Raw genomic sequence first — 16,207 nt, 5'->3', positions numbered from 1 at the left:
GAGCAGACCTGCACTATGTATTTTATGCGCTAGTGGTACACCTATATGTAGGGTGTTCATGATTCGGTTTGGGTCGGTTATTGATTAAATTCATAATCAAATCAATTTAGTCGATTTTTAAATTTCTAAAACCATAATCAATCCAAATAAAATAACCACCGGTTTAGTTATTGTCGGTTTGATTCGATTTTTTGGCTTATGACTAGCAGCCATAAGACTTATCAGCAAAACATTAAAAAGTTGAAAAAGACATGTCTTTTTTTTGTTCAAATGACAACTTTTATTTATAATTTAAGGTGGAACATACATCATAGCATCATTTTCATTATTAGTGATAGTGTAGTACTCAAATTACCCAAAGTTGCTAAACTATTACATATAGAGCTAAAAACTAACTTAGTAGTGGTTGCACCATTTTTATCATCTTAATACACATACCTGAAACTAAAGTAGAGCATAGGAGCTTTTAGTTGTTGTTACAAACATACATATTAATTAAACATATAGACTACCTAAAATTAAAATGAAAATATATGAAATAAAAAAAACTTTGTATAATGATTCCAAACTTTGGGGCAATACTTGCATTTTGCCCTCAATTCTCCCATTTTCTTAAAAAAACTTTGTGTAATGATTCCAAACTTCGGATGTTTTTCTATCATTATCCTCAAGGCTAGGGTCTCGACTACACAAAGTTGTTCTTTTCTGTTTTTTAGGAAGATTACCCACGAAGAAGTATTAGGGCATTACTATGTGCTTGAGTTGCAGTAAATGCTGATGTTACTGAAGTATCTTCTATATAAGAACCTCTAAATTTACAACCTCTGTCCTTTTCATATGAAAAATATTAGAAGTTTAGGACTCATTCAAACAAGAAAAAAAGAAAGGTATAAATTCAAAAGAAAAAAAAAAGAAACAAAATCAATGGCTGACAAAGAAAGGCTAAAAATTTAAGTTAAAGACATCAGACTCTAATGTGAGCTTCTGTTAATAGGTTTACAGTTAAAGAGTTAAAAGACTTAAAGACATGGGCTTGGACATATTCTTAAAAACATGGGCCTTAAACAATCATGTGAAATAAGTAGATCAAAAATCAAATTAATGATTAAAAGGTATAAAATATTTATAATTATTTATGAAAAACTAATATTATACATATAAATAATTATAAAATTTATGTATATAATTTATCGGTTTGGTTCGATTATTTATTCGGTTATTTTTAATAGAACCATAACCAAACCAAATATTATCGATTTTTAAAATTTAAAACCAAATCAAACCAAACCAAATCGAATGTCAATTTTTTTATTCGATTTGATTAAATCTTTAGTTTGGTTTTGATTTTAACCAAAACTGTGAACAGCCCTACCTATCTGTCCTTATTTTCTCGTAAAAGAACTAAAAACTATCTGGTTCCTTAGATAAACAATGAATAAACAAATGAAAAGGGGACCGGTTGGATGGAACATTATTAAGTGTTATTTCATCTCTCTTAATTTATGTAATATTTTTCGTCTATCTAAATAATAATGATATTTTCATATATTAAAAATAATTTAATTTTAAATTTTTTATTTTATATTTAATAAAATGATTTAAAGCCACACAAATATTTATGACTCGTCATAGAATACAAATTTTTTTTAAAAAAAATTGATCTTTATTTATTTATTTATTTATTTTTGAAGCAATATAGTCTCCGTCAAATCCAATTCTCAACTTTTCATCCACTGATTACGGGCTTACTAATTCTTGACAAATATCTTTCTTCTTTTTATCGTTCCAAATTGACACGACTTGTTATTTGTACATCAATTAATTGCAGCTCTTTCATTTTCTTATCCTTTTCATCTCTTTTTTCCCTATTTCTTTCGGGTAACTCTCGAATTCCTTTTATAATTTGAAAACCAACTTGGCTTTATTTGCAAAATTAATCAACTTTTGGTACAGCTATAAGTGAAACTAAAAAGAAGTTCAACGCATCTTGTTACAATGAGGTTATGGTCGTCTACCAAAATGATCGGAAATGTTTCAAAAGAAGTAGGCATATTATAAAAAGTTCACGCTCTTCTTTATCTCTAAAGATAGAATATTATACTATCATCCCGCTGCTATTCCATCTCCGAAAGACAGAGAAGAGAAAGGAGAGAACATTTGTTTTTTTTTTATTTTTTATTTACCTTGTCATGTTTAATTTGACTACGAAAAGCCTACAAGGGATTCACATTATGTCAGATAATATATGTCATACGAAAAAGGTTATTACTTGTGAAGGCAAATTTGACAAGGGATTCACATTATGTCAGATAATATATGTCATATGAAAAAGGTTATTACTTGTGAAGGCAAATTTGAAGTCACGGAAAATATATATCTTTTTAAAGAAAGCAACATTTTCTTTCATTTGTATTTTCTTTTGGATGAAATCAATTGGTTATCTCTTAATCTTAATACTATTATATCACATTATTGAAGATGTCCCTCTCGATTAGCATTTGTTGTTAATTCCAAAGAGATTGGAACACTAACTAATGTAAGCACTGACCAGCAAATATTTGGACCCAAAGCTTACAAACAAAACGTGCTTTCATTTACAAAGATTAATTAATAAGTAGCATCATTAATTATTGCTAACATCATAACCTTAAAAAATAAATCCATTACATAAGGAATTAGCGAAACGAAAGGAGGAAGAGGGACAACGACAATTGAACTCACCCTAGCTAACAGCGTGTAGAACTTCAAATCAGTATCATTAAATTATAAGACTTGGTGGTAATATCATTACTTGATACAATCAAACATCTTTATAACAGCGTTGGTTGTGTGGATATTTTTTGATTGCTATAGCAAGATGTTATTATAGAAAATATATAACATAACATATTATGAGAGTATATTTTAAAAAATTAAAACTAGGCCGTTAATGTGAAATATTGTTGTATACGTAGAGGATGACTATTATAAAGAGGTCTGAATGTTATTTTCCACTGCAACAAAAAAATTGAACTAACCGTAACTTTGGAATTCAATTAACTTTAGTCTAACAACACAACTGGCTCAATTGGAGAATTCAAATAGTGCCTTATTGTTTGGTATGTTTTTCCCTCTAATCAGATTGACTCTTGTGATCTCTCTCTGTGTATAGGGTTCGAAAGTTAAAGAGTGACCTTAAAAAGGAGATTGTTATTGGAGAAAATTTATTTAAGAACACAATACACTGAGGGTAAGTTTGTTCTTAATTGGTCGGGACGTGCCTTTGACTTTGTTACTTTGAAGAAATTAGAGTGCTCAAAGCAAATTTACGTGTTGTATGCATTAGCATAGGATAATATTATAAGTTTTTGATTCTATTACATTGATCTACATGATTAGAGTAATGATTAACAGGGACAGTCGGGACATTCGTATTTTATAGTCAGAGGTGAAATTTATTGAATACAGAAAGGATGAACAACTACGAAAGCGTTTGATTTTTACTCACTGTAGAATGTACTACGCAATAATATTGTTTTATCGGGGCTTTGATTGTGTGGGAAAATTAAGTATAACATAGTTTAATGATTTATAATATTGAGGAAGGGGGATCTATTTTTTTAATATAATAATTGACTAAAGGATTTGAGATCAACTGTCGTTAGCTACTACCAATAGTAAAACATGGTTAGTTTAATAAATTCAAAATGCTTAATTTCATTAGTTGTTGGAGCTTAGTGCTCAGCTACTGCTTAACAATAATTTCTTAGCCAATTAAGAAACAAATTTAAGAGAGTCATTCACCTTTGTCTCCTTTAAACCAAACAAGTCACATCCCATATCGTCATTACTTTTGTGATAGATGAAAGCATGCTCAACTCATTTAATGAGCTTATGATCTTTGTCATCAACAAATTAAAATAGAAAAAAGAAAAGAAAATTAATCACGGTTAGCAAACGCTACAAGTAACCACTAATTCTCACTTTTGGGCATTATTATTTTGTAGGAGAAATTACGCTATTTAGATTGAATTTACAATATATAGCTATAATTTGTAAAAATTACGAAATGTAGTTATATTTTGGGTTTTGTAGAAAATATGCATATATAACTATATGCGCTGATACAACTATTTCCAGCGATTTCAGTTGATACATGATGTGTTAATACAAATTGATACCCACGATTTCAGCTAATTCAGCGCAACTGTATGCACTGATACAGTGGATACCCGCGATTATGCGCTGATACAGCTCTAAACTATAGATACTGTATGTACAACTATAACTACATTTTGTAAATATGTATTGTAGCTATATTTCGTAATTACGCTTTAAATTATAGCTATTTATGCAATTTTCTCACTTTGTATTGGACTATGACCAAATGAAGACTTACTTGTGACACATAAATCACGCTTGATATCTACTTTTTAAACTTGTAATCGAAAATAACTCTACATACTTGTAATTATTAATCATCTCGTTAATGTTGAAAATAAGAAATTTAAATTAAATTATTTATAAATATTAAAAAGTGACAATTTTCTTTTGGACAAAAAAAAAAAGTGTGCCGCACAAATTGGTTCGGAGGGAGTAATTCTTTTTGGCTTCATAATCTGACGGACTCCACTCCAGTTTATAGTTGACAACTCTCTCTTTTTTCAGCCACAACTTTATCATGGAACATAAGAAATGTGGTTTCTAGTTTTTGAAATGCAATTTTATAGATAGCAGTTGTCAACTACTACCTATATCATTAATTACTCATTCCACAAATATTTTTGGCTTAATGCATATGCAGAAACTCTAAATTTTTTCATTATTTCTTCATTAATTTTTAAATATTTTTAAAAAATAAAAGTTACATAACTGTAAACCACATTTCTTATGTTCCATGATAAAGTTGTTGCTAAAAAAAAGATTGAATTGAACAACCATGGCTTGCCGGAATGATTTAGACTTCTCAAGTTTACTTAACAAAGAGCCAGTTTGGAAAGGCAATAGGAATTAGATTTGCGTAAATGGAAGTAATTATGCAATTTGCATATTTGTCCGGTTACGTAAGTAATACTCCATCTGTTTCTTTTTTTTTTTTTTTTTTTTGTTCAGTAGGCATTTTGCACCATCCTAAATAAAGTACTAATTATTCCATAAGTGTTATTGCAAGTGTCGTTTTAGCTGAAAGAATTATTCCAAAATATTAGTTTAGAAATTCAAGACGAAAGTTAACAACTATTTTCGACTATACTCTTAACATTGAAGAAATAGTTCTTTTTAATACTGCTCAATACTCAAAAAAAAAAAACTTTAAAATAGGGATAACTTAGTAGAGTAGATTTGACAAAAAGGACTATTTTGAGTCTTCAATTGGCAAAATATCCACCCAATTTCTTTTTCCTTTATTTTTGTTCATTAAATGTTTTTGGGGTTCCTTTCATAATTTTAAAGAGGTTGGGGAAAGGGTTCAAGTTTAGTAAAATTACTTAAGTCCCTTTCTCTTCTTCTTAAAATACACTTAAGTCCATTTCTCTTTTCCTTTCTCTCTCCGGTTATCATCATTTCTCTCTCCAGTCGATCACCATTTTTCTCCACAATCGATCACCATATCCGTCCTCATCTTTCTCACGCTCTCCAGTCGTTGCTCAGTTCAAACTTTGTTGTTTTCAGGTAATTTATCGATAAATTTGTAGTTTGCTTGTAATAATTACCTTTAGAAGCTCTGTATTCTCTTAAATGGAGAAAAGTTCTTGTTTTTTCAAGGATTCATTCTTGGAAAATTCATCTTGGATAATATATTTTTCTGGTTCTTATGAATGAGTTTGCTAGGGTTGGGTTATGTTTGTTGTTTTTTGTTGCCTCGACCTATTTGATCTATTTCTAAATTTGTCGTTGATTATTACTATTTTTATATCGTTGTTGGTTAAGGACACTCTATTATTGCTTGTATGTTGATCACAAAATATGGTAAGTAGTATAGGAGGAAAGTCCTTAAAGATAATGGCCCACCACACCGCTATGCAGAAGAAAATGATGAGAAGGATTCAGGCTCGACCACCGCGCCATCACCATCACCGCCATCAACGCTCTTCATTCTACGTACTCCTCTTGAGAAATGACATGGAGCTTCCCTTCAGGGGGCTTGGAGAGGACAGGCAGTAGATGAAAATGCATATCCGCGGGACATTTTCTACATGTAATTCTTTGAAAGTCTAGGGGAAGAGCCTATGATCTGATCACCCTCCTCCTACCCCCTTCTGATTTTAGGATAACTAGAAGTTTGTTGATGATAGCCTAGTTATGAATGAGCTAACCATAAGCTTGAACAATGAAGAAGCACATTAGAGACTAGGGATTTTAGGAGAAGTGAGACTAAATACAAGCATTGCATGTTTAGTCAACATGCAAAGAGGGAGAGGCATGACTGGACACACACACCTGCATACATAGGATCATTATTTCAAGAGAATGAAATGATAGATGAAAATGCTACGACATAATTAAATCGGATAATTGAAATGGAGAAGTGCTACCAAGGTATTATATGATAAAAGGATGCCCATCAAATTGAAACGTAAGTTTTATCATCACATTCACCACAAGGTGCAAATAGCACGTATTGAAAGTAAAATGAGAGAAGGTCGTTCGAGATGGTTTGGTAATGTCCTGCATCGACCTACAAATATACAATCCGTAGGTGTAACTATGATGTTTGAAGGTGTTAAAAGGGAATGAAATATACCCAAAATCACATAAAGGAAATTATATACAAGAAACGGAGAGAGATGATAATGTGATATATATCTTAACGGAAACTTATATTAATTGAACCATCATTTGTACAAGCAAAAGCCAAATCAACTGTCAAAAGAGCAAATTCAAAGTAAAAAACAAAAGGAAAAAAAAAAAAGCAATACTATAAAACGCCAATATGACCAAACACAAACAATTGGGACCGTGTGTCCATTTTATTTTATTTTATATTGCAACATATTTAGTTTGATGTAGCACGTCTGGATCGGATCTTGACCATAAGTGGGTGGACCATTTCACAAGAGAGCTTCAATACCTCAGACAAGTCAACATTGCTACTGGGCCCAAACTCGAATTCATGCAAAAGAGTTGCAACCCAAAAGGTGACTGTGGTCAAGCCCAAGGTCTTTCCGGGGCAAGATCGCCTTCCGGACCCAAATGGTGCCAATCTCATGTCGGACCCTAATACCGAGAATTCCACGTCACTATGGGCCTCTTTCACGAACCTCTCGGGTTTAAACATAAGTGGATCGGCCCAAACATCTGCGTTTCTTGTGATGGCCCACATGTTCACCATGGCCGTGGTCCCAGCCGGCACATGATAACCATCAATCGTGGTGTCTGTTATTGCAAGGCGAGACCACGACAATAGTGGGCCAGGAGGATGCAACCTAAGTACTTCTTTTACCACTGCCGATAGATATGTCATTTCCGATATGTCAGACTCTGTCATAGCTCGTGATCTTCCGATGACTCTATCTATCTCGACTTGAACTTTTGATTGAACGTCAGGATGCATCACCATTCGTGCTAGTATCCATTCTACCAATACTGCCACCGTGTCAGTTCCCCTAAATATCATTTCCTGCCAGTTCAAAACATAAAAGTAAACTTTAATATTCACTTATAATGTAAAGTAGTTAAAAGTAAGTGTGGCTTGATACCAAACAAAAAAAAGAAAGATAACTTGTTACAATCTATTTGGATAATGGTCTTTATTCCTCTATAGATCTCCATATAGTAAAAGAATATTAGCTCATTTTGGGCACATTGAATTTGATTTATATGTTTAAAGATAAATAGAGATATCCAAGTGCAAATGCGCCATCGTACCCAATAAAAAAGAAGAGAAATAGAAAAGGTAGTTGATTACAAAGCAACTTGTGATTATGAAATCATAAAATGGGCTGATTCCAAGAGTGATACTGCCTGCATTAACCTACGGCTTATCTGAATTTTGAAACTTATTTCACATAAATAAAAATATACAACTGACACGAAGGTACGGAAAAATATCAATAGTCAGGAGGTCAATGAAATTTGAACTCTGTAATTGCTATTGATTGTGGCCTTTTAACCACCTATAACACGAATTTTAAAGTTGAAGGAATAGCCAAAAGATATCAAGGAACAAAAATTCTCGAATAGGACAAGTTGTTTAAGGGAAACTAAGTTATTTATGTGACACTATTTGATTGAAAATAAAATTTATAATAAAAAAGAAGATTTTTGAAAGTTATAATCTAAATTCTAAAATAAATCTTAGATATTTATGTACCATAATAATTTATTAAAGGTAAAAAAGAGAATCTTATAATCAAATTATTTTTTTAAATATAAAATGATATTCTTTTTTTTGGATAAATTAGAAAGAAAAAATATGTCATGAGACAAGGAGATTACTCCCTTTGTCCCAGTTTATCTGATACTTTTTGTTTCTCGAGATTCAAACTATGTGAGCTTTGATCAACATTTAAAAATGTAATTTTTTCATCATATTGACATGAGAAGAATTGCAACTTATAATATTTTTCGTATATCTAAATTTTAATATAAAATATTAAATTGATCTAACCAATTTAGCTTAAAAAATTAACCAAATTGTCTCTCAGAAAACGAAAAGTGTTGCATAAATTCAAACAGGGAATAATTAGTTATGTTCGTTATTCTTTTGCAATTGTATGCTTACTTACCCAAAGTACTGCAATCATATCAGACTCTGATAATCTTTCTGAACCTTGAAGAGATAGCAAAACATCCACAAAATCACCATGACTTTCACCAGATTTAGCCATATGTTCATCAAGAATCCTTTTAACAAACTTGTTCACTTTTGGCACAATTTCAGAGCACCTGTATTTTATTCTCTGTGGATCAAATTCAGCCAAAAAAGAAAGGTGATCGGACCAATTTAACATACCCAAAAGTTCATAACCTTCATCAACCAGTTTCATCAATTCTTCAGTCTCCAAATTAAAAGAATCAAAATTGTATTTTCTTCCAAAAACAGAACACATCATATTGTTCAAAGAAGCCAATTTTAAACCATCCCTAACACGTAAAATGTCATTTGGACTGTTTTCAAACATGGAAATCAATTGTTTGGCAATTTGGGACCTTGGTTTTTCAGAAATCTTGATTTGCTTTGGAGAAAAAAGGTGATTAGCTGCAATTTTTCTAAGGGTTTTCCAATAAACTCCATATGAAGCAAAACCAATTGCTCTATTAAACATTAGCCTATAGGCTGATTCTTTAACGGGACGATCAACAAAAACCGAACCGTTGAGTATTTCTTTTGCTACGTCCGGATTACAAGTCACAATGACTCTGGTTTCACCAAGGCTAAAACACATGAGACGATTGGCTTGAAGTTTTTTCGCCATTGCAGCTATTTTATGGTGTGCTAGGCCAGTCATAAGGTTCATGCTTCCTATTATAGGGAGCCCTTTCGGGCCTGGAATACGATTTGACACTAACTTCTTCCATGTGTGTTTGCCCCAAGCAGGACCACCAGGGTGAGTCCAGTAAATTATGTTCATGACTAGGTAGATAAGAACAATAAAAAGTGCAAAGCATATTGAGTTTAGGGAAGTGAAAGATTTGCAGTTTGAAGCTAAAGCAAAAACCCAAAGGCTTTCTATGTCAGTTCTCATGATTATTCTCTTGGGAGGGAAGATATTGAAAGGGGAGAGATTGAGAAAGAAGGATATTTGGTGTTGGGGTATAAAAGGAGGAACTGGCCGGTTTATATAGGGGAGAAAATAGAAGCATATGGCACTAGAAGAGTACTCCCTCCGGATAAAAAAAAAGTGTCCACTTAGTTTTTTTTTTTTTTTTGGGGGGTCAAAAGAGTGTTCACTTATTAAATCAAGAAAAAATTAATCTTATCTTTTTAAATTTTCCCCTATTAAGTGTTATATGATCAAATCTCAATACCTATTTAGCTAGGGATTATTTAGTCAAATTACCTATTTTTGCCCAGAAGTTAATATTTTCTTAAGGGGTATGCAAATGGCTAAGTGACTACTCTTTTTGATCCGGAGGGAGTATTAACTAAACTATTTTTTTTTCTTGCTTTATTATTAGTCTTGTGGAATCTGATTCCTCTCCATTTTCTTCAAGATCCCGCTTAAACATAAGAATCTTGTTTTAATTTAAATATCAGTAGTGCAAATTTCTAAATGATCAAGTGCCTTCAATCATGGTTAAAAGATATTGTACATATTACTCCACCATTTAGTTTCTCCAATTACAGTTAAAATAAGAAAATCATGTCACAAATTATTTAGGATCACGTTAAATCATTTTACGTATACATGTTGAAGAGTTTCACATCGGATGAAAATGAGATGAGTAGTCTCCTTATGTGAACTTAGACAATTCTCTCCTCATGAGCTAGTTTTTGGGTTGAGTTAGGCCTAAGATTTATTTCTTTACATGGTATCAGAGCAGATCTCATCCAAATTATTGTATAAAAATGTTGGACTCCCATATTAAATTGTCAACGAACCAGATGTCCAGCCCTGGATGTGAGGTGGGATGTTGAAGAGTCCCACATTAGATGAAAAGTGATCTCCTTATATATGGACTTGTGCGATCCTCGCATCATGAGCTAACTTTTAGGATGGAGTTAGCCCAAGATTTATTTTTTTAAATTACATTATTTATATAAAACTTGTTTTTTCATTCATGAAAAAAGGGAAGAATTTGTTTCTGCACAAACTAAGGTGTTGTTTGGCCATAAAAATTATTCACTTTTTTCATTTTTGGGCGTTTGGCCATAAATATTCCGAATACAACTTCAAGTTGTATTCCGAAATACCAAAAACTCAAAAAACTTGTTTTAAAAAAAAATTCACTTTTTTCACTTTTTTACAACTACATTTCACCAAAAACTTCAATTTCAAAAACTATGGTCAAACGCAACTCCAACTCCAACTCCAACTCCAAAAATTCCAAAAAAAGTAAATTTGTTTTTGGTATCTATGGCCAAACGCCTACTTAAGTATCAGGTCAGCCAATTCAAAATCAACATTCAGATAAGTTGTTTCACGAAGAGAAAACATTGTAAACCATAAAATAGAATTTTCTGTATTTAGCTATTAAATAACAAGTATTGAAAATCACTTTTCTATAAAATATTAAAAGAATTTTTTATTAGATAATTTAAAAAAAAATAGATAGACAAAATTTTAAAAAAATGTTTACAACAGATGTTGATGGAGACTTCTTTGCGCTGTAATTCTGTAAAGCTATGGAAATACACTTTTTATATTAAAAGTTTAATGCTATTTAATTATAGTAATTCCATTCGATCCCAAAATTTTGGGAGATGGATAACTTCTACCAGAATTGGATAGTACCATTTCTTTTTTGAAATCATAATTAATTAGTATATTTTTGGATTGAAAAATTAATTAATATAGATTTTTGATATTTAAGTATCACAGGTGTCACATATCTAAGTAGAATTTTGAAAAACAAAATTTTGGGAGGTGGATAACTTCTACCAGAATTGGAAAATTTAAATAGTACCATTTCTTTTTTGAAATCATAATTAATTAGTATATTTTTGGATTGAAAAATAAATTAATATAGATTTTTGATATTTAAGTATCACAGGTGTCACATATCTAAGTAGAATTTTGAAAAAATGAAGAGAATGAAAAATGGAAAGGAGTCAAATTTCAATAGGATTGCCTCCGTCCATTTTTATTTGTCTTGTATATTAAAAGTAGATGTTAATTTTTTACTCGTTCAGTTTGAAAGATGAGATAATTTACAATTTCATACCTATTTTACTCTTATTATTAATTACTGCCTCCGTCCCATAATAAGTGTCACCTTAGTCAAAAAGAATTATCTCATAATAAGTGTCACCTTAGAAAACCAAGACATAAGTTGACTAGTTTTTTCCAACTCTACCCTTAGACAAAAATTGAAAACTTAAAGTAACATCTAATGATGATTGGAAAAGCCACATAGTAACTTGGTATTGTTTGATTCCTAATGTCAAAGGATTACTGGGCACGCTCTAATCAAGAGGAAAAAATAATTTATTTTAATGATATAAGAGTAATTTAGTAAATTCATTACATTATTGATTTCTTAATATGCGGTTAACTACTTATTGTGACGGAGGGAGTATTGAGTCGGAAATTTCAGGAAATTATTGGTGGCTGCACAATTTTTAAAGTATGTTTGATTGATTTCAATCATTAAATTACTTAGTAATAAATAAATGTGATATTATAAAATTATTATTTTATTTATGGCTCTTTAAGGGATGCACCAAATTAATACGTGACAATAAAAATAGATCGAGAGAGTACTACTTATTTTCCCTCTGTAGTAGCATAGTTCACTCTGGGGCTTCCGAATATTCTATGGATTATGGTATTAATAAAGGCAATATTAGGTAATTATAGCAAAGTGTAAATTGGGTGGAAATTTCGAGAAGAGCCGCACGATTTCAATCTTCTAGGCGCCTGATGCACGTCTTACGGCAACAGATTGCGTGAGCTCATGCGTAAAAAAGGATTTGATTTTTAAAAAAGAAAAAACATGTTACGAGATTTTTATTATTTTATGTTGTTAAAATGGTAAGTGTTCTCCACTTTCAATTTAAAAGTTGCAAGTTCGAGTCATCAAGAGAGCGAAGGAGGGAGCTCCTGGGGAAGGGTTTAAAAAAAAATTATTTCCTCAAATTCAATTCATGTGGTATTTGATAAGGAGGTTGAAAATTACTTTTAATTTGTGGTATAAAATGAGCATTAGATATTTATGTGACTATAAATTACTTTTTTCTGTGCAAAAAGATTGTCTTGATTCAGATTACTAGAATCAAACTAATTAATGTTCGGTGTGAATTCGGATTTAGAATCTTTAATTGTTTTAACATAAAACTTACATATTTAGAAATTACATCAAAAGTACTATAAGTCACAATAGTTATAATTTAAAATAGGTAGAAAGTATCTGAAAAAATTATGGTAAATTTTTTTATATCTTTTGACCTATCCAAATAGTAACTAAGACAATCTTTTTGGAACGGAAGGAGTATCTCATTAAGTAAGAAATGAAAAGATGAAATTTAAATTATTTCTACTTATAAAAAGATGTCATTCTTTTTTGAGAAAAACCTTAGAGTTGACCCATATCCGTGAGATGCGGAATATTTGGTTTTCATATAGGGTCTTGAAAAATAATTCACCTCATGAGCTAGCTTTTTTGGGTTGAGTTAAGCTCAAATTTATTTCTTATTATAGTAGCAGAGTTAGGCATCCCAATTTTTAATTTACCTGATGTTGAAATCCTATACTATGATGTCCACTGCCTGTTGGCAGGTCTGGGGTGCAGGCGAGGGGGAAGGGATGTTGAGTCGGACTCAATGTTTATCTTTTACAACAACATACCCAGTGCAACCCACAAGTGGAGTACGGGAGGGTAGGATATACACAAATCTTACTCTTATCTTTTGAGGGGTTGAGAGGTTACATTGTTTCCGATAGACCCTTGGAGCAAGAACGCATTACTCAATATTTATTTTTCATTGGACTAAAAAAAGGAAAGAATGCCACGTCAGATGGGATGAAGGAAATTTATTTATTTATTCAAATTCTTGGGCTGATGAGCAATAATGTTTGTTAACTTATTTTACAATTGGAATAGTTTTTGTTGAGGTCAATGTCACGAGTCATCTTTCGCACCACTATTTGCCATGTGGCAATAGCATGCTTGAGAACTTGAGAGATCCCCAATTATCTTATTTGGATATGTAACAAATCCCTCTTGTTTGATTGGCCTATTCATCCTATGCCCTGCTCTAAAGTTGCATGAACGACAGAAGATTGAGCTCAAATTAGTTTATTCCATGAGCTTTTGACTACATTATTATTTTTAAGTCCAAATTTATCATGTTAATTATGGATGGGTTGGCTGGATTAAATTTGGGCTAGTTAAAATGGATTGAGTTAATAAATGAACAGGTCATTCTTACTAAGCTTTAATTAATTTGTTTGTTTGTAGTTTATAATTCATTTAAGGACCTAAACAAAAAAATTCTCTTTATTATAGCAATATATGACATATTAAAATTATATTTTAAAAAAATAATTTGACAAGATATATCATGAATTAATTTGAGCAACATATGAGTTCAACTTTTACATGGTTTAAACTGAACGGTTTAAAATAGCTTGAGTTAATAACTTAACAGTTAACGAATTGGACAAATCATATTTTTAACTTTTTGTTCAAATATATCTCTTGCCCTAACTGAGCCAAAGACATGACCAAAATACAGGGTAAATCTGGCCATCTTCTAGAAATATATACAAAGATAAACTCTCTCTTATGTGTGTGTTTTATATATATATATAACCTCTCCCCATCTTCAAGTCATGTAAGTTTAGTTTCTGCGTCTGTATCATTATATGTTTTTATATAGTCTGCTACTACTATTCCTTTCCAAAGTTAGTCTTAAGGACTTGTACTGGTGTATTAGTAATATTTTTTAAGAAAATTATTCCATCTCTTGTAATCATACAACTGCCATTATTATGTAACATGAAGTCTAATCCTATGACAAAATCTACATTTATATTAAGGTCTCTTACCCATATCTTGTCCATTTTATAGCTTGGTTTGTGAAATTCTGAACATGTATTTATAAAGCTAATGTATGCCTTATTAACATAATGTCTATATATGTTATGAGTCCTGGTTTTGCTTTTAATACTGCTCCCCATCTTTCAAAACTAACATCTGTTTCTACAATTAAATAATCTGTTTCTAGTGGCATATTCAAATAAGGAATATTTTTTATTTTTTCTTTGATTTTTTGTACTAATTTAATGTCTTCAGTATTAAATTATCTACCAAACATCTTTGTTGTCTGTCTATTACATATTCTGGTAATACTTTAAAAGTCCAATTTGATGGCTGAAAATCTACTAGGTTATTGGCTCCAAATTGTATTCTTTCCATAGTATTTCTTTCTAATAGAGATGTAGGTCTAAAATGAAAGTTACCTAATACTGTTTGTCTGTATGTGTCTTGGGTTGAGGCTATGCCTTTCCCCTTGTCTGCTGTCTGAGAACTAGAAGGTCTCATGCTGTTCAAATAGAAAATCAGTTAGCAGTAATCTTTAATCTACTTAATTGGTCTGCTAAATTATTATTTTTTCCCAATTTTTACATTTTTTTTAAATAATCTGGACTCTGTCCAGTTATGAATCTTATTACACTGTTCATCTCTTTCTTATTTTCTGCCTATCTCCCAATTTTTACATTTTTACGTTTTTTTTAATAATCTGGACTCTGTCCAGTTATGAATCTTATTACACTGTTCATCTCTTTCTCTTAATCTTTGTTCTTAATAGAAAAAGAACAAGATAACACATAGTTAAAAATCCTAGTCCAGAATTATCTCTAAGTCAAGGGATGTCACCAGTCCATAGTTCAGATTTCGAAGGAGATAATATTAATTTCCAGGACAGTGCATTTCAAGACTCTCAAGATCCAAATGATGTAGACTCAGGCATGAGTTTTGATTCGGTTGCTCTACACAATTTGGACACCTAGATACTAGTATATCAAATCAAGAATATTTTTTATTTTTTCTTCAATATAGATATGGATAAAAATATAGAGTGGTTTTTAGCAAATATTTTAAACAGTCCTACTCGGTACTCTCTCACTCCTTGATTCCTCTTATCATGTAGGTATATTTCTTATTTTCTGCCTATCTCCCAATTTTTACGTTTTTTTTAATAATCTGGACTCTGTCCAATTATGAATCTTATTACACTGTTCATCTCTTTGTCTTAATCTTTGTTCTTAATATCCTTCTTCTTTAGCCACACCCCGGTTACTACGGCCAACATTGTCCCTTATCATTTGGACATTAAAACGGTCTTTCAAACACCTAGGAATTTACAGGTTAATCCATCGAGTATATTAAGAAATTAAGAGAATAACCATATACTAAGAGTAATAGATTCATAATAACAAGTAAGTAATTACTCAAACATAATATATTAATTAAACATCGATACCATTAATTAAACATGGAATAATTTACATAGTAGGGAGATTAGTACAGAAAACATAGATAAAAACTTACATGACTTGAAGATGGAGAGAGGTTTCCCTTTCGGGGAACTCAAAAACTACTTCACACTAAGAGAAAATTA

General features: G+C 31.3%; 1 protein-coding gene across 1 annotated transcript; it reads right to left on the bottom strand.

Annotated features, from left to right (window-relative positions):
- Nucleotides 1-6,778: 6,778 nt before the first annotated feature.
- On the bottom strand, nucleotides 6,779-9,744 carry LOC132632147 (cytochrome P450 78A3-like). The gene is made up of 2 exons (XM_060347986.1): nucleotides 8,706-9,744; nucleotides 6,779-7,597 (listed from the first exon to the last, which is right to left on the bottom strand). The coding sequence occupies exons 1-2, from the start codon at nucleotides 9,663-9,665 to the stop codon at nucleotides 6,974-6,976; spliced, it is 1,584 nt and encodes a 527-aa protein (XP_060203969.1). The 5' UTR covers nucleotides 9,666-9,744; the 3' UTR covers nucleotides 6,779-6,973.
- Nucleotides 9,745-16,207: the final 6,463 nt, after the last annotated feature.

This window comes from Lycium barbarum, chromosome 1, assembly GCF_019175385.1.
Source record: "Lycium barbarum isolate Lr01 chromosome 1, ASM1917538v2, whole genome shotgun sequence".
NCBI lineage: Eukaryota > Viridiplantae > Streptophyta > Magnoliopsida > Solanales > Solanaceae > Lycium > Lycium barbarum.
Note: the sequence above shows the minus strand (reverse complement) of the source record. Positions and strands in the feature narration are given on the sequence as shown.